Below are 24,959 nucleotides of genomic sequence, written 5' to 3'. Positions count from 1 at the left end.
CCACACAAACCACGCTGCAGCAATTAACTTGATAGGGCAGGATAAGGAATTACAGACTTGAAAGGCCAACAAAACACACACAGTTGGGAAGATGCCAGGAACCCAGATAAGCCTTGACAGTAACAGATAACTCACGATTTGCTTCCAACAAATTGCTTTCCTTTTTAAACACTGCAGCTTTCCTTTTTAAACACTGTGTTCCCAGCTGCAGCTAATGAAGGGAATCAAGGCCCTTTCCTATCCTGTAAGCCACGCAATTCATGATGCTCCCTTCTCCGTTCCTCCCTGCATACCCTAGGATGAAGAGGGGGTGGGCCTGGGTCTTCCTCCGAATTCCCTCTCCCTTGCTCTACCTCTCGCCTGCTCTGCCCAGCCAGACTGCTCTTCCCCAGTTTCTTGCATAGCCAACGAAGCCATCCCACTCCCTGTCAGTTGCTCGGCCTCCCCCTCTTGAATCAGATTCTGACAGGGGCACGACACTTATATAGTGCTTTTACAGCCCCTCTTTAAGCGGTTTACAATGCCAGCATATAGACCCCAACAATCTGGGTTCTCATTTTACCGACATTGGAAGGATGGAAGGCTGTCAATCTTGAGTTGGTTAGAATCAAACTCCTGGCAGTGGACAGAGTCAGCCTGCAATACTGCATTCTAACCACTGCACCACCGCACTTGGAAAACTGCAAAATTTTTAATAGAAGTTTCATTTTAGATTCAAATGCTGTACAGTATGTCTGATAAAAACATACAATTTGGGTGCACTTTTGGACCTTGAGGCCTAATTGGCATGGCACTAATATAGAATATCAGATCTGGATATTTTGAGGTAGGCCTTTGTTGCATTCCATTTGCAACAATTACCATAATGCACTTGGGAATGATTGTTCAGGACACTTCAGCTTCTCTCGGGCACTGCATTCAGACTAATGGCTGGGCCCAATTATAGGAAGCCTGACTTCACTCGCTGCCATTTGGGCATGATCCAATAGCTGCATTAATTTACCATGTTAAGCTATAAATCACTACCTAAACTACATTTTGCTAGGTAAAGTTTATGCCACACATAAACTAAAGTTTGCAAAATGAAATGGCTGCCTTCACAAATGACACCAAGCCAAAGCTAAACTCCAGTATATTGTGGCTTGGTAAAATGGATGAGCATTTATATAAGCTGAGACAAGCCATGTGAAAAAATGGGCTGCCTGCCTAATTGGTTGCAAGTGCCTTCCTTCTGGAAGATGATCCCTTTGGAAGTCCGAGCAGCCCTGACCTTGTGTAATGGGCTGTGAGAATGATATGAGGAGGAAGGAGGAACAGCTGCACTTAGACAACCATCATGCAAAAGGTCACTGAGGAAAAGGGCTGTGGAAAGCATCTCAGACGGGACCCTTGCTAGTTCTTCTGGAAAGTAAAATCTTTCAGTCTTGCAAGTTTCTGTGACTGTAACCTTGCAATGAAAGTAGAGCTCGTACTCATGGTTGCTGCTTCTTGCCTGGACTGCCTCGAAGGGCTGACATTCTTCATCTGTTGGCTTTCTCCCCAAGCTTAGCATTAAATTTGTGCACATCAACCTGAATGGGTTTTTGATGGTTTATTTGTTCTTTCTGGCTTGGGCCATCTTATTTTTTAAAAAACATTGATTTAATATATTAGGTTTTGATTTGAACCTGTACCCAAGTTGCTGGATGATGGGCAGCCTCATAAAGTTATCTTACAATTAAAAAAATTAAATAAAGAAACACAGGGCTATTTCAGTCATGCTCTAGCACTCCTGGTCAAGAGACGTTCAGCTTCCTCTCTTGTAATCTTTCCACTGGTCGTTAAAAATATTTATTCTATTCAAACAAGTATTTTGCCTTCCAAATGCTGGATTGTAAATGATGATATTTCTACTTCTTGTAATTATTTGGGTTCTGTTTTATTTTCCGTGTTTAAAGTTTTATTTTATTTTTTTAATTTTAGCCACTCTGAATATTTTTTTTTGTTGGAGAATTATGGTATATTGTCATACCAGACCAGAAGGAATAAGATTGAGATATTCTTTAAACCCTCAATGTGTGTGGCTGTTTTAGTCTAAGTTGCAAAACAATGGTGACTATCCTTTCCTGATCAATGATAGAATACTTAAAATATAATTAACACCCTATTGTTCACTGCAGTAGAAGCAGACAATCCAAAAAGATTTGTAGATTTCTGGTTATTGTCAAGCCCTAGTGCAAGCAGTCACAACTTTTGGGCCAAGATATAGATAGAATTCATTATTAACCAAGTGTGCCTGGACACACAAGGGATTTGTCTTGGTGCATATGTTCTCAATGTACATAAAAGAAAAGATACATTCATCAAGAGTCAAGAATCATAAAGGTACAACACTTTAGTCATAGGGTACAATAAGCAATCAAATCATACTAGGAAACAGTCAATAAAATTGTTAGTCAATAAAAATATACTGAGAATGAAGATCCTTTATCTTAGATCTCTTAGTTTAAGCAGTCCTGAAAGCTGTTACTTTATTTACATAGCTTGTTTATATGACTAATTGAAAGTAACACATCTGGGCCAGACTCTATCATCATACCTCTTCCTCGAAAGCATAATTTAAAGGCGGAGTACAATTCAAAAGAGAAGGAGAAAGCCCTATATGCAACATTCTGTTTCTAAATTGAGCTGTGGCGGCACAGTGGTTAGAATACAATACTGCAAGCTACGTCTGCTGACTGCTAGCTGTAGTTTGGTAGTTCAGTTCTCACCAGGCTCAAGGTTGACTCAGCCTTCCATCCTTCCAAGGTGGGTAAAATGAGAACTCAGATTGTTGGGGGCAATAGGCCGATTCTGTAAACTGCTTAGAGAGGGCTATAAAGCGGTATATAAGTCTAACTGCTATTGCTATTCCTTGGCAAAAATCAGAAGGGGTCTGGAAGTACTTTTTCCACCTGACAAATTGTATTAAAAGCTTATGCAGTTAATTAAATTTGTTAGAAAAAGTGCTATTAGGTTCCTTCAGATTTTGCGACCAGAGACGAACGTGCCTCTCCTTCCTTACAATGTCTAAAATTCCTTGGCAAGCTAAATTGATTTTTATCAAGTAGATTTGAGATAACAACTGTAACTTAACAGCTGATGCAAAAAAAATAGCATAATAATTCATGATCTTGTCTGCATTGATTATATTTCCAATACATTTAATGGAACTACCTTTGCAGAAAATTGGCAATAAAAGATGAAGACGGAACCCACAGCACAACTTTTAGCTTGAAATAAGATCTGTCTGGCTTCATTTCCAGTTGACATGTCAGGTGCTTATGGTAGCATAGTTTCCTTTAGTTCCTCCAAGACTTTTCTTTCTTTCTGCTTTTTAAAATCGTAAAAAACCTCCCCTCATTATTTCTATGAGGGCTTTCTACTTTGGAGGCTTTTTTTTTTTGTATATTTAACATTGTTTTGATTATTTGAAAATCTTGCATTGGGAAAGGAACATATAATGTATTAGCAAGCAGAGAAGACAGATATTTATGACATTATAAACATTTTGCTGGCAACATTTGGTGGCGATCAAAGCATGGAAAATAAAGGCAGCCACAGAATTTAATAAAAAGTCTAAAGATACTCAAGAAATGCATATTTCCCATAAATATTCCCTAATAGGTAAAGGAAGAGCAAGTGGGCTTTGAAAGTATGGAATGCCAAACATAGTTGTGGCATTTGTGGTGCTGGAATGGGAAAGAACAAGCTGAACTCAGAAGAAAAAATATTTGGGGAAAAATCTAGAAGAGAGAGGCTACGGTAGTCCTTGACTTACAACGACAGTTGAGCCCAAATTTTCTGTTGCTAAGCAAGATATTTGTTAAGTGAATTTTGCCCCATTTTACTATCTTCCTTGCCACAGTTGCTAAGTGAATCATGTTTCCCCATTCACTTTGCTTGTCAGAAGGTCGCAAAAGGGGAACACATAATCTCATGTTACTTCAGACGGTCACTAAATGAACTGTTGTAGGTTGGGGACAACCTGTATGTTCTTTTTGAGTGCAATTCTAATAGGTTTGGTAAGTCTGTGACAGTAAATATATCTCATAAATAAGAAGATCCAATCTGCTTAAATTCTGTGATCTCAATGCTTGAAACATTTCCTGATAGCACAATCAGTATTATCACCTTATAATTGACTCTTAGCTGCCATCAATCAAACAGAAGAAAGAGAACTGGTTTGAGCAGCATATAATGATGTCCTGAGAAAGCTGGAGAAAGGCAGAACTGAGAGAGAATATGAATTATGGCGAGAAAGACTTGAAGGGAATGTGAAGAAATTCCAGAAGGAATGGAGAAGAGCAAAGTGAGGGACTGGGAAAGAAGCAAGAGAAATTAATATGCAAAACTCCTCCAGAAGACCTGGCGATTAAAAGTTAGAGAAAGAAATGATTCTTGGAGATTTTACTCCTTACCTAGGAATGTATGAGTAATCTTGGCACACCGCAATAGATGAGTAATAAGGCACTCTTTAAGCCAACTGATATGCTGTCAAATTAGCCCAATTGAGCAAAAATGGCTCCCTAATCAAAGTGAGGATTTCATTTACTTCTAAGAAGACACCCTTAACCTCATGATGACATGGGTGATGTTGAGGAAATGTCTTTTCCACTTCAAGTATTTAAACAGCACCCTCTTTAATTTGCTGTTGCAAATTTAAAATAGGGTTTGGAGAAAGACAGCCGAACAACTATTAGTCATAGAAGTTGCAATCAGCTAAAGATAACATGCCTCAGACAGGCAAATGAAATGACATTCTACTTAGATTTTAACCATATTCATTCTCTCCGGAAGAGATACTGTATCTCTTGCTACACTTCCAGAAAATGAGAAATGCAATTATTCAAATTTAGTTTGGTTCAAATATTTTCTAGTTTGGATTGAATATTTTCATGCTTGTCTTTTCTTTGTGTATTAATTCAGTGATTGAGAATTTTACCAAAACAGAATTTCATTTCACTAAAACTGTAAATAGATGGATTGCTCAGTCTGTTGTATGCAGATGATATGACGATTTGACTGCAAACACCAATAAGGCTGAAATAGGCTCATTGGGTACTTAACATCTTTCTGTGGGGAATAACATCAACAACTGAAGGATGGTAAGCCTAATAGTACATATTTTGTACAGTTTTGTATCATTAGGCCAGCTGTGTTTAAATCGTTTCCAGCTCTGATACAATCTTTACAGTACAAAAAATAGATTTTGAGAATAAAACAGTGGCAAGGGAGATTTTACAATTCAAGCTTTTAGAAAAAGTCCTTAGCAAACTATGTTTCAGATGCAACAACCTCAGTGGGAAGTAAGATTCAATAATAATAGAATTTAAGGTCAATTAAAAATAATTAATTCTGCCACAAGTTGAATTTTTGTTCATGAAGCTTAGATGAACATTTTCAGGCTTCATGAATGCAGGAGGTAGAGAAAAAATTATTCACATCAGACTCACCCCTTAGGTGATTCTGACGATAAGTTAAAACTCTGATAAGAGAGAAGATAATTTATACTGATGTAGAATTTGGCCATAAAGGAGTCTCCTCAAATGTAATAAATGTAAATAAGATGTTCAAAGCTCAGGTGACAGGATATCTGCAGCATCTGTTTGTAGTGAAATATCATAGTGAATTTACTGTGGAATCCTTCCCTCATTGGTTCCATTATGAAAGACAGTTCTCTTATAAACAGGATATAAACAAAATGTTTGTTCATGACCTTCAAAAGCATTTCTGCAACGTATTGTGACATCCTGTTGTTGTTTTAAGAGGGTTAGGAAAGATTCCAAAGGAATATAGAACTTTTCATTGCATAACAATTTAAGACTTTCTCAAATTCTCAGCTCCTTTCCTATATCCTTTCTCTTCCTCTCTTTTAGGTCTTCTGGTACTACATTATAAAACCTCAACAGATAGAAACATGATAAACTATTTCTTCTAATATTAAAAAGTGTCTTAGTTCCAAAGATGAAACAGACCTACAAGCACTCATAACGAAGATCCCAGTGAAAACAACGTAAGTTTATCATGAGATATGGAGATCATCTAGTAACTCTCTTCTAGTTGTTCTCTCTAAGGTGAATTTAATCACAAGACTTCCCGTTTTCCCTCCACTGAGCCGTTGTTTCAACATTCTCCGATATAGGAGTCTCAGCAGGTCACCACTTCAAAAGTAGACAGGATTGCCACCCTTCTGCATTTCAGCTGAGATGGATCTTTTCTCAATAGTGCTTAAATTTCTAATTAAAACATTACCATCTTTGCTGTTAATTAGTTCAAAGAAAAACACAGAAATGCTCCGAAGGAAGAGTCTTATGTGTTGGCTGAAGTTTATCACCAGCAAGTTTGTCAGCAACTTTTAAGTCCCCTACTTTAAAACTGCATCATTTAACTGTATGTGTGAATTCAGCACAATGTTTGCTCTTGGTATAATTAGTTATGTTATCTTACAGATTGAATAATCAACTTTTATTGTGTGACAGAGATGCTTGTCACAGTATGAGTAACTTTAGGATTTTTAGTAAGAGGAAGAACCCTAACCTTCAACTGTGATCCATCTGATTATTGCATATATCCAACAACTTCAGTGTCCACTTTGATTCATGGATGAGATGGTAGCAGAGTGAGTAAAGGTTTATCAAATTAGAGTTAAATTGGCATACAAGCAACAGAAGTTTTGATAAAGTTTTCTTAAGTTCAATATTGGGTCAATAAAACACACTACATAGAATTAGTTTGGTTCACACAATATCTTGGTGCACTTCATGAATGAACTTTTAATATGCACTCTTTAAATTCAGGTGTAATGTTCTACTCACCCCATAATAAGTGATAATCATGGGTAAAAAGTTTGTCACTGACATTCTTAAACAATTCACCAGAGATCAGGAATTATCTGTGATCCTTGATCAGTAATGGACAACGCAACAAGAAAATCAGCTGCTTTCATAATTTTAGTAATAGGTTGAAGAAAAAAATAATCAGATAGTAATCTTTAACTGAGAAGTTGGATGGCAAAATGATAATTTTAAGTGGTTGATATATATATATATATACTGTATATATACTGTATGTATGTATGTATGTATGTATGTATGTATGTATGTATGTTGTCTATGTTATCAGCAAAAATGGATATCTTCACCGATAAATCTTAAAAGGTTTTATAATTTACACACATCCCAAAGTTTTACGCTTAGTCTATGAATGTTTCTGCTCGAAAGAAGGTGATTGGCTGTCATAAGCAACAGGCTTGTATAATCCATTTTATTGAGTCTGTAGCAAGAGGGCACCAAGTCCCACAGGAATGGCATTAGTCAGCACAGAAGTTGGAGCATTCGGATTATAATAAGCTGAGCAAGTATCCTTAGCTGTTATATCTTTCAGCTACTGAAATGCAAAATCTCAAATGCTGCAGGCTAGTGCCAAGCAACTCTTTCTAATCATCAGCCTCAGTGGTTCTGAAATATCTGCATAATTGGGAATACATTTCATAAGAATCACAGCTAGTTAGAAAAGAACTTAACTCCAGATTCTTGGGAATTGGGTCATGCAGAATAGTTTTTACTTTCTTTGGATCAGGTTTAATTCATACAACATTTTTTCTAATATAACAAACTCTTCAAGACAAAATTGGCACTTGTTTAATTGGCTTTATGGAAACCTTCAAAAACTGCTCTCAGTCTATCACAGAGCTCCTCAAACAGTTGCTGGATAGACAATACCATCATCCATATACCAACCCTAACAACAACCACAGTGAATAATAAAGGTCATCCAATGATAAGATTCTGGTGCCATTTTTAACCAACTTTGGTGGCTTCTCACTTAGCAAAATTCAGAGCAACTTGCACAGCATGCAAAATATTATATATTGTAGGCACAGTGGTGTTCTTACCCCATATCCTTATCTCATGTTCTCAGATTGACATAAAGACGGATTTCATTAGTACCTGAATTTGTACTTTTCATACAATACCATTCTCCAATAATTTGTTTAATTCAGCTTCTACCATAGCATATAGTTATTTCCCTCCAGTCTTGGGCAGCAGGAACAATAGACTCATCCACTATAACTATGTGCAGTAATTCAGTAGATAAGCCCTTCGGACAAGACATTGTTTCAGTCCCACCAACTGATCCAGCTGACTCTGAGAATGAGCAATAGCACTTATAATATGGCTTAGAAGTCTCTTTCTGAAGGCTATGAAAGGAAAAGATAGATATCTGGACAAGCAGTAGTTCTAAATCTTCTTTGATAACATACAGAAAATCATCAACCGCATCCAGGCCAACATCATAATATAGTGACTCAAACACATGAAGGTGTTGGGCTGCTCATACTTTATTTATTTTTGTTAGCGGCAAACTAACTCTTTGCTTCTAAATGCTACATGATGGCATTTACTACAAATAGAAACTTTCTCCTGCACATGCTCATTTTGCATTTTAACAAGATTAATCCAAGTTTTCTTGCAACAAATGCCATCTGCATGTCCTCCATATAAATTTATATTGTTCCCCTGAATAGTGCAATAATCCACAAAGATTACAAATAATTTCTGCCTGATTTGACACTATATTCCCAGTCCCATTTTAGTTACCTCTTGCTGGCTTTGGCAATTAAACAAAGCATTTATAGAGATGCTATTCATGTAAGTGACTTTTTTTAAGTGCTTACATAAAATTTGATCATGGTAATGTTTTATCCAGTCATATTCTCTTTTTTTCCTATTAAGATATTCACAATGATTGGTGAATGCATTTTTTCACCACTTGATCTGCAGTGTTACCTGTTTTTAAATGTCCTCATTCATGGTTTAGCTAATTCTAAGTGAATCAATCTAGGTAGCTAAAAAGTCAATAGGTGCTTTTATTTTATTTTATTTTATTATGCTGAGTTAAATATTTATCCTAAGCCTCTTCAGCTTGAGATAAGCTGCCTTTTTCTCCTGATAACTTTGAAAAATGAAAAGTTGAACTGGAGTTTCCAACAGTTCAACCCTTCAAATAGCCATCTTCTTTGCCCAGTTTGATAGGAATTCCATAACATGTAAATACCTCCATCCACAGTTTAAACTCTTTACACCTGTCATTTGCATTGAAATTCAGGAGAGCAATAAGACTAGAGTGAGCAATGCTTATGTAATGCTCCAGATTCCAATGTTCATCACTGATCACTGTATCATTTATTGGGGGATTCTAAAGAAAGATTCCAGAGTAAGATGTGACTTAGAATTCCTTTCCATATAACAAACTTAGATATAATCCTCTCAATAGTGTCTCAATCTTGTCTCCTTCTACATTCCATTGCCTTCCCTTCCATCTCCTGCAATGTCTCCTGGGACTTATAGTCTGCATATTCTTAAATTGGCAAAATCCCTGTAACTTTACTAGTAACTTGCAAACTAGGATTTTAGAGTTACATAGCAAATTTGAAAAGCCTGTTTGGCTTCATTTCAGATCAAAGTCACTCTTAGGGAAAAATGAGGTATCGTTAAATAGCTAATTCCATATGCTTATTAAAGATTGTGTTACCTATATGCATTTTACATAACTGTTTGGGAAATAGTATTCCTAAATAGCAGAAAACATACATGCTTGTTCACTTTGCTTAGAACATATTACAGTAATGTGGATATTTTTACCCATAGGTATTGTACGTATGTTCAAGAATTTCTTCTTATCTACTGCCTTTAAAATTCTGTTTTTCATGTGCCATTATATTATCCTGTGCTACTGACAAAAATGGCATTAGACAAGCTTCAGATAACATAAGACTCCAGATGGAGCAGAATATGCTTATATTGATGTGCACCGTAATTAACCTGCATGAACATGGTAAGTTTGGGGATTGTTCCAGCATCTTGCTTCTGGTAACTGGAGATGAGGGTGAGAGAAGATCTGATGTTTTTATGAAGAGGTTAAAGACCTTCTTAGCATTTAAATGACTCTCCAGGAAGACATTGGAGATGATGCATTCTGATGACTGTGATAATAAATCAAAGCAATTTCCCTTTGACAATTGAAAGACCCCGCTCTGGTTGGGCTATTAGACTATAATAGAAAGGAGTGGTTTGCATAGGCCAGATTTGATTTGTGACACTTACAGACATTTGGTATAAGTTCCAAAGCAGGCACAGCCACTTTGATGTATAATTCCCTACGTGCATTAACTGAAGCATCTAAAGAGTCAATAGGCATTTTTATTCTATATCCAAATTTCAACTGTTCCATCAAAACATTCCTGTGCTGAGTTAAATATTTATCCTAAGCATCTTCAGGCTTGAAGTAAGGTGCCTTTTTCTCCTGCTCACTTAACAGCATGGCACGTTTTGCAACTTAAGTGACACAAACTGGCAAATGCTATTCAGGTACTGTGAAGTGGTAATTCTTAGCTGCTGAAATGCAGCTGGGCACGTTTTAACTCTGATCCATGGTATTAGTCTTCCTTCAGAGGTATTTTTTCCTGTACTTTTTTTAATAAGAGAAAGAGAGAAACCTTTGGCAGTGACAGAGTTGAGAGGAACAGGGTAACTGTGTAATCTCAACCCAGATCAGATGAAATGTTCAGTGGAAATGTGATAATTTCCTGTTACTTGAAACTATTACATTGAACTCCCATCAAAGCAAAACAGAGAGTTGGGTTGGAATTAAGTTTATTGCATTTGCCAAACTAATCATCTCACTGAATAAAATAAGGATTCATTTCATTTATAATGGGAGAAAGACAGAGTTTCCCTAGTCACACTGGTTGAAACTGGGAAATTAAGCAAGAACCTTATTGTCTCCTTCTCAGAAAGAATTGTAAGGTGTTGGAACAGCAGCAAGAAACGTGGCACAGAGTGCAAAGCAGAGAAAAGATTTTTTGAATTTAAAGTCAGAACGGAGGCTTGAAAGCAAATATATATACACACCACTAGGCACCGGGGTGAGAGGAACTAGTGATGGTGCAAGAATTTAATTTGCAAAATAGTGAAATCATAAATACATAAATATTGTGCTGTTTAAAACATGGCAAGTGCGTGTTGTGGGAGAAAACTGGGAGTGCCACATATTCCAAAGGCAAGCAAGCAGCAAGCTGGCTGGTTATAAAAGAGTGTTTAGAAGATGAAAGATTTCATAGGAAAAGAGATGTTGAGCCATCGTACTGTTCAGTGAGGGCTAGGAAGAAAAAGTGGAAGGGAAGTTCTTACCACATTTAGAAAGTCTCCCAGTCATCAACTCCATACAGTTAGTGGTGTCTAGATCATAAGGGTGGAAAGAGGAGGAAGGGAAAAATATCAAAAAAATGAGTTCCAGAGCTCTATGTATACGGTAGCAAGATAACAAAATTATTTCCTTGAGTAAAAAGCATATTATATGGGCATGGCATAGCTGCCCCAGATTCTGATTTTTCTTCTCTGATTAGGGCTATCAAAGTATTTCGAAATCAGCAGTCAAGCACAAAGCAAACCTTTTCTCTGTTCTCTATTTCCCCTGTCTAATATTGATGTTACAATAAACATGCAAACATTGGCAATCAGAATGTTCATCTTGATTAATTTCAGACAAATGTTGTTTTAAATACCCTCGCCATCAGAAATATAAATGATTTTAAATATGCATTTTTATATTTACAACACAGAATTGTGTTTCCAAATCATAGGTAAATTGTTCCATTCATTATGGAACATAAGCACACAAAAAAGGAATAAAATATTTTGCTAGGCTGCTAAGACAGGGAAGTCCTTCAGACACTTAGCCAAATCAAATTAATACACCCAACATGATGATTGGAGCATTCTACAACAAAAAGGAAAACAAGATATTGCATGCCAAATTCTGTGGTCCCATTTCTCACCCAATGCCTGGACTATAAATAATAAGACATTTTAATGTTTTCCAAATAATTGTGTTTTATTGAAAACAATTATACTTCTGACTTAATGTTCGAAAGGGTTCAAAAAGAGAGGGGGAAAATATATATTTAACTATTCTTTGGATTAAGTTAGTGTTGCCAGCAACTTATTGCCAGAACTGCTGTAAAGATATCTATAATTAAAAGAGATGGAACAAATTCAGTCCAAAGGATGAAACAGCTGTTCTTCCAAGCATATGCTTTTCACACACATGCCAGAAAAATAAAGGACTGTTAGATTTGCAGCAGCATGGAGGGACAGAACCAGATATTTTGAATTGAGTCAGAGTTTCCTTAATAGTAGCATAGCCATGACAAAATGGTCTGAACGTTGTACAGATATAACTATATTTTGACACAAATTGAACTTTGCAGTTGGCAGATTATGAACTATAAGATGGCCACAGAAACAATGGGCCATCTTAAGGATTTTTGGTAGCACAAATAAAGATATTGCTCCTCTACTCCTGCTTATAACTTGTGTGTTAGCTTAAGCTGGAAAGTACAATTGAACATACTGCATTTACTTCTCATCTAGTGCTCTTTTGCCCCATTCTTCTTTTTTCTCCAAGCTTGATACAAAATTAAAATATCTTTTTATTAGATATTTTAGAAAATACGCTTCATCATAATCCTGGCAAAATAACATCATTTTGAACAAGATTCTAAATTATTTAATTAACACAAAGTTCCATTCGGTAATTATTTTGCTGTTTTGGCTTCTGGCCCTACAAGTTCTGCACCATTTCTACTAGTGCTTCAGCAAGTCATTATCTGGTATTTCTTGGCCACAATAAGTAGTTTTGAATTATTTATATACTTAAATAATTTATAGGGCTGACCATTTCAGAGCTTAAAACTATAGCTACACATAGCAATCCGGGATGCTCGAAGTTAAATAACACCTCATAAAAGCTTCATCAGTGATTTGTTATTATAGAAATGGCCATTATGTAATAAATATGTAAAGCAAAAAGTTGAGGTTTTAACTCTATTTTGTATCCCATTGCACCAAAAAAAATGGAAGTCAACTGCTTGCCTCTCCCTTCATCTTGTACCCATTTCCCCTTTTTTTCCTTCCCCTATTTCCTTATTATCTTTATTTCCATTTTTGTTTTACATTATAATAAATTTCATTTTTTTAAAAAAAAAGGGTATATCAGCAGCACAGTTCACAGTTGGGCTGGTTTCACAGTGCAGGTGCTATTGCTGAGAAAGCAGGATTCCTGGGTGGTGACCATTTGCAAAGTTACATAGAAGTAAATTGATTTGGAATTGATGGGGTACTTTTTGAGGAGAGGGTGGGAAGGAATGGACAATTCTCCAAAACCTGAAAAGATTCTGTGCCCCACCATCAATTTCACTTATTTTTTTCAAAGATTCAGATTTTACTCTGTGTTAAAAAAATATTCAAACTTATTCCTAACATTCTTGACTACATTTCAACTTTTCTCATGAAATAATCCGCAAGAGGGATTAGCACTGTCCAAGCTATGCGAAGGATATTTATTTATGTATTAAATTTATATGCTAACTATCTCACAGTTGGAGGGACTCTGGGAAAATACATTCTAGCACCCCCATTCTGTAGGTTATAAGCATGCTGGCAGAAATGGTTGATTTATCATGTCTGGGATTAAGTTGGCTGTAGAACCTCTACTGATTTTTGGAGGAGTGTAATTTTGGTCCAAGCAATTATGTGATCTTTATGTATATACAATTATGTCTTTAATGTACTTTTAATATATGTATTGGACTATTGCATGACACTGGAGTCTTCTTTGAATAGCCTCAACTCAACCCAGGTATCTCTGAAAAAGATTAGCTTATTATTATTTTTTAAGGGAAGAACAGAAAAGCAGAAAGAAAAGTATGCATTAAATGAACTTGGAGCAAGAAGTTAAATTGGACTGACTATAGATAAGCAAATAGCACCCCAAAGTATATATGAAGAATATATATTCTTCACTATATATGAAGAAAAACAGTGTGGTTTTTAAGAATCAGCTGAGAAAGAATATACTTTTTATAATGTATATGGTATATATTTATACAAGCCAAGAATTTAACAGAAATAAAGGATTTTATTTTAAAAGTTATGGGAAAGTTTGCAAACAATGTTGCTGTAACAATGTATTTTTATGGAATACAGTCTATTTCAGGGGTCTCCAACCTTGGCAACTTTAAGCCCGGCGGACTTCAACTCCCAGAATTCCCCAGCCAATTGGCTGGGGAATTCTGGGATCTGAAGTCCGCCGGGCTTAAAGTTGCTAAGGTTTGAGACCCCTGGTCTAGTTAGAGGAGAATCAAAGGCAACCCTCTGAAAGGCAGTTGATGAAGAACTGCATAAGAAGCCTATTGCCTTCACATCTGGCATATAGTCCTACAGAAAGCAATGCTCTACTATGGAATTTTGGATCAAAAAAATAATGTACAGCTATGGATACATGCTAAAACTGTCAACTCATTCAATAGCCTGATAGATTTTCATTTTTTCAGTAATCAAATGAAAGGAGAACTCTGTCTGCACATGCAGTGAGATACAATATAGTGTTAGGCTAAAGTGGTAAAACATATTGTGGATATAGCCTTTTCCTTTATGTCTAAACTCCACGGAAGCAGAAACTATTCAGTAGAACCCAATCTGCTGCATATACTTAATTTCTGAAAAGTATCTATCAACATGTTATGTCAAATATGCAGTTTTGTACAATGTTTCATATAAGCAATTAAGGGCATTTATAAGCCATTCCAGGGTCTTCCTAAGACTGTACAACCCAGCGGCATCCGTACTTGGTTTTAATCTTATAATCTATATCTGTTTCAATATATTACTCTAATGTAAAATAACATTCCAATTTAGAACTAATAGTTCTGGTGTCCTCAGTGTGACACTTCTGAGTACCAGTGTAGTTATTGACTCTTCACCTCTGTATTAGTGAAAAAAAAATATCCAGGTTTAGTTACACCCAGGATATACTACTGGAGTAGCACCAGGGGAGATTGAGGCTACTTCTCCACTGATGCAGTGGTGCATCAGGGAAATCCCTCATTTCTAGAGACTGCTTAGAATCAAGTCCCATGAAATAATATTTCACTTTCTGATCTGGTTGCTTCAATGTCTGAATCCTTACATTCCTGCTAATGGGGGCATTTATATCTACCCTCTATAAACAATATTATTTTTATTGGCTTTGATGGCACTTTTACTTCATAAATTCTGAATGAGTGCATCTATTCTATTTATAAATAACCCTCAGATTAAATTTCCAATGTAAAAAAAGTTAGAAAAATTCCTGAATCTATGCAGAGAACTGCCAATTAAACAAGATTATTTTTCAAATCATAGAACATTAAAAACCCATTAATCAGAACTTTCACTATTTAAATTGCAAAAATGCAGAAATATCACATGAATGAATCATCATATAAACTTGTTTAAATATATCATTGTCTAATCAGGGCACTTCCCAAAAAGCCATTTGTAACAGTTCAGACTTTCTTCTGAACTGCAGCATTCCCATAAGGTTGATATAGTATTTGTGAAGTGGTCTTTTTTTTTTTCCTGGTTGCATGTTGGTTTATCTGAAACCAGAGGAGAAAAAGTCACTTCCCCCCCGCAACCAATGCCACAACCCTGCAGAGTGTGGAGGCAGTTCCTCCCCCCACCCCCAAAAGAAATCCTGGTCTCACTCTGCTTCTTGGTAATGAACTTTTAACATCTTATTTCTGATGTCTGCCCATAGGTAGGACTGACCACGTATCTCCTGTCTTGGAAATCTACATCCCTTGGAAAGAAGCTGACAAAAGAGGCTGGTTACAAGATTGTTGAGAAACTGGTTACAAGATCGTTGAGAAGCTACTCACTCACAACTTGCAAGAGTGGTAAAATGTAGGTGGGTAGCAACTTTATCTTTATGTGGAATGAAGGAAAGAGGAATCTTGAATAGCTCAAAGCAGTGGGACACTGATTTGATTACTTTTTGCACTCTGATTTTGAGCACTGACAGGTTCATGGCATTTCCTCCTCCCAGCATTTCAAGGTTACTAGAAGTCTCATGTTTTGAAAAGACTGGGGAATCAAAACAATGGTGGTATAAAAAAGATCTTCAGATTACCTAACTATTCCTAAAAACACAGTTAGTTATGGGCAAACCAATTTTCCCTTATCATAAATTTGCTTCTCAATTCTTTTGTTTGCACTATTGTAAGAGCAAAAGAGGTTGTAATGCTACAATTTGAAGAGGAAATTACCCAATTAACAGGACCAGAAGAAGATACTTCTTGTCTGTCATTGCATACTCATTGTCAACTTTCCTGTATTTCTAAATGTTGGTACTTGTTAATAAACTCAAAAAGTTTACCAACTACCATAGACTACCATAATAGGGCAGAGGGAATTAGACTGAGTGATATTTAAAGTAATATTTCATAAAGTAATATTTACTTTATGAAAGGAACATATAGAAAGTTAGTATGTTCATAAAGCTTGTTGATAGAGAGACAAGGTCACAGTTCATATTAATTGAAAGATTATTTGTTTTGAAAACTTAACTTTTTACTAATTGGTATAAAGTTAGGCAGATTCCTTTTCAATCCAAAGTTTTAAGGATTTCCGAGAGCAAAAACTGCATTCCATGGGTCAGGATTCTTATGATGATAAAATCATCTGTACAAATTAATTTCTATAGGCTTATTTTATTGTTAGCTCTATATACTGCCTTTTGTTCAGTTCTCAAGGCAACTTACATAGGGCTCCCCCTTCCATTTTATCTCCACCATAGCAATCCTGTGAGGTACTCACCAAAGACACCCAGTAGGTTTCCATGGCTGACATTGGACTTGATCTTAGGTTTCCCCAATTCCAGAGAAACTACTGAACCCTAATACCACACTAATTCTCCTAAAGCCTTGATCCAGATGAGTTTAGATAAAAAGTAATAAGCAAAGTAAATCCCAAGAAGCAGAAATGAGAATGAAGACAGTACTTAAATGGAATACAAAGGTGTGACACACAGACACACCACTGAGATGAGATACATGTAGAGAAAAACCTGATGACCACCAACACAGATATGGACTTGCAAAGAATGAGAAACCACAGAGTTCTGAAACCCAGGTGAGCCAGTTTAATAAGCTGGGTCAGGAGAATTAGCCAAGGATCACTTCCATGAAGCCACAAGTCCCTGCTGGCAGCATTACAACTAGAGACAACATTCACAGGTATATCACCTAGACAGGAGGGAGCATCTGTTGATATACATTATGTTAGCTTATTTCCTTTCACAGTGTAGTTTATTCATATAGAATATCCAATCACTCACCTAGCATAGTGCCTGATTTGGAAAAATTGGGAACACTATTTTGTTAAAAAATATGTTCTCCAAACCTCTCTAAGAGGCTAGAGTTGGATGAAGCAATAACAACTAATGTGGCTTTTTATGTAAATAATGGTTCATCGTAGACTATGAACTGGTTATCAATTACTTAGGTTGGAAAAACATCCTGCTAAACTGAATATGATCCTTATTTCCTAAATAAGAAGATGGTACTGGAATGATGGTAGCATTCTTTCACATGATTAATCAACACTCATTTGGCACTGATTAAGGGGTTAACTCTTTATTCAATTTAACTAGCAAGCTATACTCCTTGGAAAAAGTCTCCTTGTGATGCCTTTCTTGATTATTACTCTTATTCAATTATACCTGCACTTTTGTTACAACTTAAAATTGTGGCTGCATGCAAAATGCTTTGTTTCTTGTAAAGAATTCTAACCAGCCAGACGTTTGTTTTAATGTGAATTCACATGGCGTGGCGGATGTTCATTAACTGTATTAGATATCAACTGCATATGGGAAGTTCATTCTCCGCAGTGACTGGCCAAAACTTTAAGATTATAATGCAGTCTAGCAATAGGGCCAAAATTTGGTGCAAGGAACAGTCTGGTCAGGTTAAAGTATCTTTGGACAGGAAATCAATAAGCAAATATTCTGCAATGTTAATTTAGTGGATTCTATCCTAATTCACTTTCCTGTTATTAATTAGGTATTCCTTTCTCTTTTACAAAATATGTATATGTATGTACATATACATACACTATTTGCCCATAGTTAAATGGCATACATTTTGCACATAGAAGATACTGGCTTGGCTTATATGTGAATGGCTGGGAAAAAAAATCTAATATATCAATTGAGGAAGCTGGAGAAAAGGATACAATATAAACAAATTCCAAATTATTTAAAAGTTGCAGTATTTTGAATATCTTGTAAGTCTTTTCCTATTTCAGCACCCAGTTTCAGATACTGTTTATCCCCTTTCATTTCCATATTACATTTGCCTCCAAAGGCTTACATAAATTATCTGAAAAGGTTAGGCTTGTCACTAATGTATGGAGAAATCTCGTATTTCCTTAAGCATAGGAAAATGAAAAAAAAGTGTTCCATTTAGATCGATGACCTAACTGTATTTTGGATCTATTTAATCACATTTTCCCCATCCCCTCCCTGTTAATGAATATCACCTATAGTCATTTTGTTTGGGAATAACAAAATTTACTTTTTAGGAGGAGGGAAGTGACTTTTAGAATGTGAAGAACAGGATTTGAAGAAGGCCAGAAAGGTTAGGAGAAATTGCAGGGACAAAATTTTGTTAGTATGGCTTTCAGGGAATGTGTCATCCCATTAAAAAAAAAGCAAAGAGAGCACAAAAGACAAGCTCCTTCTGTCTTTGCTGAATGATTTTAAATTTAGGGAGGAAAGAAAATGGCACACTGATTCTTCAATAAGAGTTCCTTTCAAAAATTAATCTTGCGTTAAGCTTCCAGATATTCCCATCTGCTTTCAAAATTCTATTTCTTTAGGAACTAAATTAAATCACTGCTTAATTTTGTTTAAAAAAATAATTGAATAAAGCCATTTTGTATGATGTTTCAAAGCATGTCTGTATACTGGACAGACCATTAGAAGGATACAAATAGCTGATGACACTTCCTGTGAAACAGGGACAGGTGGCTCTTAGGGCAGGGCAGGACAGAACAGGGCAGGGCAGGGCCATGGGGAGGAATGAATTTAGGAAATGAGAACTGTTGCAAGGCAGGCAGGGGTAGTGCAAATGGAAGGGAGGTGTTGAGGAGTCTTACTGGTTGGTCTGAATGAAATTAGTTTTCAAGTGCAATGTGACGTTGAAAGGTGCTTCTGGTTCATGCCCTTTCATGAAGCAAAGATAAGCAACTTACCTGATAATTGTTGCACTGATGGCTGGTCATGTGTGCTTAACAATTGTGCCTGAATGGTTTCTACTACTCTCTTAAAGCGACGGCTTGGACCTATCAAAAGAGATGTTACACTGTAAGATAAGGTAGAATATCACTGAATGTTGAGTGTCAGGGAAGAGGTAGGAAAAAGCCTATTTCTTTAATTTTCCTGTTCAGATTCCTTCCTTCCTTCCTTCCTTCCTTCCTTCCTTCCTTCCTTCCTTCCTTCCTTCCTTCCTTCCTTCCTTCCTTCCAATTCTGCATTACCCATCTCCCTGCCAAGATATTATTGGTAACAAACCACTGTGTGATTTACTAGGTGAAAGAAATACTGTACTGTACTTTGATAGTAAAGAATTTCTTCCACCTTTAGCTTTCTTACCACACTAGCCTCTGTCTCTCTATTCAATAAATTTATCCTCTTTCTTTTTTTAATTCTTGCTTCCAAAATTCTTGTATCTTACTTCTCCCAAAGGTGTTTCCTCAAAAAGCTGCTGGACTTCGTTTGCTTTTTCTTGAAGATGTTTTGCTTCTCATCCAAGAAGCTTCTTCAATTATAACAAGCAGAAGCTTCTTGGATGAGAAGCCAAACATTTTCACAGAAAAACAAAGGAAGTCCAATTGCTTTTTGAAAAAACACCTTTGGGACAATCATGACCTGGATGACTGAGAATCTCCATAGACATGTATCTCACATCTTTTGTTCATATGACATCTCATCGTTCTTTGAGATATTTCTCTCTCTTTTTGAACTAGTTAATAAAAATGACCAGTTCTCTAGATGTTGTACCTTGCTTGGGTGGTATCAATGTAAAAGCTAATAGCAATAGTTGATGATAGACCTAATGAAGTTATATATTGTTCAATCTTACTAAAGCTTCTATTTTCCTTTCTTAAACTTGTTGGTTTGTCTGTAGGTTCCTACACATTTTTAGCTGTCTTCCACAAAGAAGATATTGGTTCATTTTAGGGTCTTGAATAGCTTTTGTCACCAACATAAGCCAATTTGTAGGTTAAAGAACAAACTATGTTTTAATGACAGAATAATTTATTAGCCATGAAACTAAACACACAATATGACTCACTATTGTGTGAACTGGGGGGGAAGCAATAGGATATTTTTAGATGAATAGCTTCAAAATGTGAGTAACAAACAGAGATTATGTCTACTAAGAATATTCCATGTCACTTGAACTATGTATTAAATCTGTGAAGTGCTTGATAATCCACCCAATTCCTGAAATTTTAAGAAGGCAAAAGAAATCAGTACTGGTCAAGCTCACCTCTGTGTATACTAGTACACAAAGTTTTCTGGAGTTCTAAGACATTTCAATTAATCCCTCTTATTTCAAGTATTAAAAAACACCAGCTTTCCTCTTTATTATTTTTTACATACGCCTAACAATTTGATTCTTGGGGGGAAACACTAAATTCTACATGATTGATATCTTATGTTAAGCTATGCAAACTATACTAATTATTATTTCCATGTGTCCACAAGATAATAATTATACACTAGAAAATGGAAGTAATTACATATTTCTAACACTCAGAAAACTCTACTTGAATATTTTTGCATTAACGTGTTGAAGCAACTAGCCATATTTGAAGTAGACCTTTCTTCCTATCTACATTCTCCACACAGCAGGTTTGAGACAATTATTTATTTCTTGTAGCTTTATTTAAAATAAATAAATAAAAATTATTTATCAGTTACCTGATAAAAGTGTAAAAGTGACGGAGTAGATCCCATTCTCTTTCTGGGCCTCCCCACCTTCTGTGTATGTAATGTCTACCTGGAACTTCACTGGCTTCTGGAAGACAGCAGGGCCTCCAGTGGACTTGTACTCTGCCCGGAAGCTTGTTTGGGAGATGACGCTATGACTGAGACTGGGAATCTAGACCAAACAAAATGATCATTGAAAAACAAATCCTGCTACCACAATAGGATCATCTTTGAAAAGTCTTTTTTCCCCTTTACAGTTTTAAAGGGGACAGAAGAACATTTTTCTGTTCATTCTGAAATAATTGGTAATGAACTTCTTATTTACTTACTTTATGATTGTTTAAGAATCGGGTAGTTCTGCCACATATATTGACATATTTAAAAAAATTATTCAAGCTATATAGATCATCTGTATTAAAAATAAATTGCTTTCCTTCACTGGGAACTCTTTTCACCTTCCAATTATAATGCAATGTTTAAGATGCCTACCAATCTTTTCTAATTTATATACAATTTCAGCTCCACTGCCAAATATGATTGGCAAAGAAGTACTATTGATGCTTCCCAGTTGCTTTTTCCCCACTTCCATCTTTTGTTTTGAAATGGCTTGTTTCCTCCATTTCTGGCCCTTTAATATGTTGCTTTCTTTTCTCTAGTTATGAACAGAGCATTCCTGAGCCAAATCTTAATTAGCCCATTTTTGTTCCTTGTGGGATGGTAATAATTACCAGCTTCTTCTTTTCAGAGAAATGATTATTTGAATTATTATAATTGAATGTGTTTGATCACAAAATTTCTTTTGAATATATGTGGGCCAAAAAAAGAAAAAGAAAGAAAAGAAAAGAAAAGAAAGAACAGTAGCTTTAGGAAAGAAATATATTTCTCCTCAGAAGAAAATAAACTATGCAAAATAATGGAAAGGCACCAAGCCCAGATAGACTTCTGGCAGAATTTTATAAAACATTACAAGAATCATTGAATCTTCCATTGCTAGAAGTTATGAGTGAAGTTATGTTAAAGAAGAAGATACCTAAATCATGGTCAGAATCCTGTATTACACTTATTTCAAAAGAGGAGGCCGACCCATTACAAATTAAGAACTATAGACCCATTTCTCTACTAAATGCAGATGATAAAATCTTTGCTTCAATATTGGCAGAAAGACTTTAAAAATATTTAAATAATTTTATCCATCCTGATCAAAATGGATTTCTGCCAAAGAGACAAATTAAAGACAATATGAGAGTAATCTTGGACACCTTGGAATACTACGAGGCACATCCTGAAAAACAAATGGCTCTGATATTTCTAGATGCACAGAAGGCATTTGATAACATGAATTGGCAATTCATGTTATTACTGTTGGAACAGATGGGTTTTGCTACAAAATTTATTCAAGCAATAGAAGCTATATACTATAAGCAAATGGCCAAGGTAATGATAGAGGGAGAACTGACAGACTCTATCAATATAAGAAAAGGAACAAGACAAGGGTGCCCACTATCACCTTTGCTGTTTGTGTTAACTTTGGAAGTGCCAAACAGAAATATTAGAGATGAAAAGAATATAAAAGGAATGAAAATCAAAAAGGAAGAATTTAAGCTGCAAGCATTTGCAGATGATCTGATTTTCATCTTAGAAGACCCTTTAGAAACAGCATCAAAATTGATAGAAAAGATAGAGACATATGGAAAGGTGGCTGGTTTGAAAATAAATAAAGATAAGACAAAGATCTTGACAAAGAATATGCTATCAAGACAAAAGGAAGAACTGGCAGACCTATTGAAAATTCAGGTCATGAATAAGATCAAGTACTTGGGGATATATTTGACAGCAAGATGTAGTACATTAAAAGAGCGCTAGATTTGGCGAAATAGGAAAATTTACAACTGTCATTAATAGGGAGAATTTCAACAATCAAGATGAATATATAACCCAGAATTTTATATTTGTTTCAAACAATTCCAATTAGGCTTGGAAAAGACTACTTTGAAGATTTAAATAAAATTGTGTTGAAATATACACAATTTTGGATATGGGATTGATTTAGAGAAATGGCAAAAATTGTGGTCTCAAAATTATAAAATGACAATGTCAACAGCATATAAAGAAAATTTGTATGTTTTACAGGTGGCATTTCCCCCCGACAAGAATAGCAAGAATGTTCAAGAATAAATCTGAAAAATATTGGAAATATCATCAGACACCTGGCTCATATTACCATATGTGGTGGACTTGTGCGGATGCTAAAAAATACTGGACTAAAATCCACATGTGGTTGGAAAAAATGACAAAAAACATATAGACTTGAAACCAGAGATATTTTTATTGGGAATGGGTAGATTTGACATTTGAAATTAGAGAACAAGAGGATAAACAATTTTATAAAATTTGGGATCTTTTCTATCAATGGTTAGACAATAAAATACAGTAATGAAATATGTAGACTTTTAGAAAATAATAAATATATAAAGATGTACTTCTTTCTTATTATATCTACAAAACGATTTTAGGATAGATTTGGGATGATAATATGAACTGTTATAAAATAAACTAAGTAAATTATGATTATCTTGTAAAACATGAATGAATAAAAGTATAGTCAAATGATTAATAATGATACTAAGGTATTTAATTTTTGATTGACAATATGAGATCATATGCAATGTAATTGTAACTGAAGACTACGAAATGGAAGCACAAAACAATTTGTAAACCAACCGGCACACTGTATGTACACCTATGGAAGATAGCTTGATGTTTTTGTTTTATTTGTTTATGTTTGTTTTTAAAAACCAATAAAATTTAAAAAAAAGAAAGAAAAGAAACTACGCAATTATGAAATATGTCGATACACAATCAAATAAGGAGGAACTAATTAAAAGTAATGGACACAACAAGCAGCATTTTTAAAAATATGGGCTGGAAGTCAACTACACAATCCAGATAAAGATGGCATTTTAGTTCACTGAAATGAGATCATGTTTGCAGAGTTCTCATAACTAGACTTTCCAAAGAGTGTTTGATTATGTGCCACACTAAGCCACTTTTTAAATTGCATGTAGCACTACCCAGTGTCCTTATCTAGGTTCAGAAATGAAGCAGTTGGGTTACATACATCCAAGACTATGCCCTATATTTGAATTAATAAAGAACCAACCCCTGAATAAGGCAATTACTAACCACTTCTAGATTGTTGCCAAGAAAAGTGCAAGGATGTTCCACAACAGAGAAACTAGACTTTGATAAAGACTTTACCTTTATTGTGGAAAAGTAGGTCATTTGTGGCTGAAAGACCATGTCTTGTTTTGGATGTTTATTCATCCAGCTGAATGGGATATTTGCCTTTAATTTTATATACTTACCGACAGAAATGCATGTACTATATCAGCCTTGATAGAACTCAATGGTTTGTCCTTAATAACCACGAAGATCTGTTCTTCTTTCTCTAGGTTGATAAAATTACCAAACCAGGATTTTTTGGCAAGCCTGATGTGATGAGAAAGAGAAAGAAAAAAAAAAAAGGAAAAGACCAATAAAAATTAGGAACAGCACAGAATTGTAGTATAGGTCTTTCTACATCACAGAACAGGTATATTTTTTTCAGCCATGTCCCCATGACATAGCTTTCATCGCATCTTCATCTCATGAAGGAATCTGACTTAAATTTTTCTTAAATGTAATACTTCTACAGTAGCATTTGTTGTGATACAATCCCAGAGCAACCTCACAATAAATACAAGCTATTTCACTTTGTCACTTTGGAGGGACATCAGGTGACTGCAGTGATGGAAATATAGGCATCATAGGGAAGACTGCAATTGAAAATGGCAATAGCAAATTGCATGTGTGTGTAGTTTTCATACAATTTAAATTAGCCAAGATTTCATTACAGAGACCCTGGGACTACCCCATCACCTAGTATGATGCCATTCACCATGTCAAAAAAACTTGTAGATACACTTTAAATTTTTGCAGGTTAAAAATCAGAAAAGGAAGGTTTAGTATTATTTGTGAAAATTTAGCAGTGCACATTAGTAATGGATATGGCTGTGAGG

At 35.5% G+C, this 24,959-nt stretch overlaps 1 protein-coding gene across 12 annotated transcripts in view; it reads right to left on the bottom strand.

Annotated features, from left to right (window-relative positions):
• BRSK2 (BR serine/threonine kinase 2) overlaps positions 1-24,959 on the bottom strand; it is a 460,906-nt gene that overhangs the window by 12,862 nt on the left and 423,085 nt on the right. For 8 of the 12 annotated variants that reach the window (XM_087920981.1, XM_087920982.1, XM_087920987.1 and 5 more), the window contains 4 exons: positions 24,267-24,390; positions 20,893-21,073; positions 19,158-19,247; positions 11,214-11,261 (listed from right to left, as the gene is read on the bottom strand). In XM_087920981.1, the coding sequence (XP_087777107.1) occupies positions 11,214-11,261; positions 19,158-19,247; positions 20,893-21,073; positions 24,267-24,390 (443 nt within the window). The remainder of the gene's footprint in view (positions 1-11,213; positions 11,262-19,157; positions 19,248-20,892; positions 21,074-24,266; positions 24,391-24,959) is intronic. The other 4 variants (XM_087920983.1, XM_087920986.1, XM_087920988.1 and 1 more) reach the window with 1 other exon arrangement.

The sequence above is a fragment of the Pseudonaja textilis genome, chromosome 1, assembly GCF_049901715.1.
Source record: "Pseudonaja textilis isolate UNSWEBS1 chromosome 1, rPseTex1.2, whole genome shotgun sequence".
NCBI classification, from domain to species: Eukaryota; Metazoa; Chordata; class Lepidosauria; order Squamata; family Elapidae; genus Pseudonaja; species Pseudonaja textilis.
This window is presented reverse-complemented; position numbering and strand designations above follow the sequence as displayed.